We start from the raw sequence: 1505 nt of genomic DNA, 5'->3' as shown, positions 1-1505 counted from the left end.
TGATGGTGGTTACAGATCTTAATAAAGGGAGTACAGATCAAAATAATGCTTCAAGAATATTACAGTTGTTTGCATAGACAGAGAGGCCTGTGAGGAAATGGGGTCATCAGCTTAAGTCAAGGTGATTTGGGATTCAGATAAAGAGCTAGCAGCAGAGGAGGGGAAAATATGAACATAGAAATGGAAAAGGAATTAATGGGGCATGGAAGGAGTGGGAAAGAAAGAAGGAAGTGAAAAGAGAGAGAACCCAAACTTTATGAATTCTTGCCATGCAGGGGATTATTCATCACCATACTCATTCCTGATACTGGAAACTTGAGATTGGAGCCATGTTTTGTCCAGGGACTTCAAAGTCCTACGAGTTAGCAGAACACAGGCCTGAGACTCTCATCTTCAGGGCTTTTCTCAGCTTGGGGCTGCTTAGCATCAGGATGGTGGAGTGCAGGCAGATGCCCGCATAGGTGATCACCTCCTTGGCCCAGTGCCAGGCATCCTGGATGGTTGGGATTTTTATAGTATGAATTATCAAGCACAGGGAATACCACGTGTAGAAGATAAAGAAGAGCACAAGTGACTTCAGAGCCCTGGTGTGAGCCTGGGTGCTGGGGTCACGAGGCCCCAACCTGTGGTTCTTCATGTGTGCCACATGCCAATACAGTGAGAACATGAGCAAGACGATGGCCAGGAAGAACAGGAAGAGTGGAGCAAACCACACCAGCATTGCATGAGAGCGATAGTAGTGCCAATAGAACATATGTGTTGCATGAGTAAGCGTGCAGTTTCCATCGGAGATGATCCTCCGAGTGACAATTACATGCAGAGTGGCTGATGAGGTGGCTGACAGGCTGCTGAAGATCAAGGAGCTCAGCAGCATCTTGGGTACTAACCAAGTGATCCTCCACTTCAGCCATAAGAAGACAGGATGGGAGAAGGAGGATATCTTCACACAGTAGAAGATGGCAAGCCAGGTGGTAAGCCAGAAAATGAGAGTGTTGCTAAAGTCCCAGAAGATGTTTAAATAAAGAGTTTTGTAACACAAATACGAGGAGGCCAGGAAGTTGGTCAGGATGCTTATCCCATGCAGGCAGAACCGGGAGGCAGCGAGACAGATCACAATCATGTCACCTGTGGGGAGTGTCCGGCACCGTACCCACTGCTTGCCCAGTACGGTGATTATGAAACCGTTCTGTAACATAGCAGCCAGTGACTCCAGCAAAAAGATTGCCATGAAGATCAGTGTAGGTGAAGAGGGCATTTTCTCTACTGGATCTGCTTAAACTGGAACCTACTCCAGAGTGCTGGGACAAGTCTGCAGGGAAACCCGCATCTCCAGTCAAACCACTCTGCTGAGACTCAGAAACTCCCCTCCCTGGATTCATGCAAAAGCCCAGCTACCAGCAAGGCCCCAGTTCATCACCATTTGAAATAAGAGTAACTGTGATCTCCCTTGACATGCAAATCACTCTCAGTTCAATGACACCTGTCTCTACTGCAGATCCCATATT

General features: G+C 47.4%; 1 protein-coding gene across 1 annotated transcript; it reads right to left on the bottom strand.

The window, feature by feature from the left end:
* Nucleotides 1-355: 355 nt before the first annotated feature.
* On the bottom strand, nucleotides 356-1255 carry LOC109700783 (taste receptor type 2 member 143-like). The gene has a single exon (XM_020186092.1). It carries the CDS (start codon nucleotides 1253-1255, stop codon nucleotides 356-358), a length of 900 nt encoding a protein of 299 aa, XP_020041681.1.
* Nucleotides 1256-1505: the final 250 nt, after the last annotated feature.

This window comes from Castor canadensis, chromosome 4, assembly GCF_047511655.1.
Source record: "Castor canadensis chromosome 4, mCasCan1.hap1v2, whole genome shotgun sequence".
Lineage (NCBI taxonomy): Eukaryota > Metazoa > Chordata > Mammalia > Rodentia > Castoridae > Castor > Castor canadensis.
This window is presented reverse-complemented; position numbering and strand designations above follow the sequence as displayed.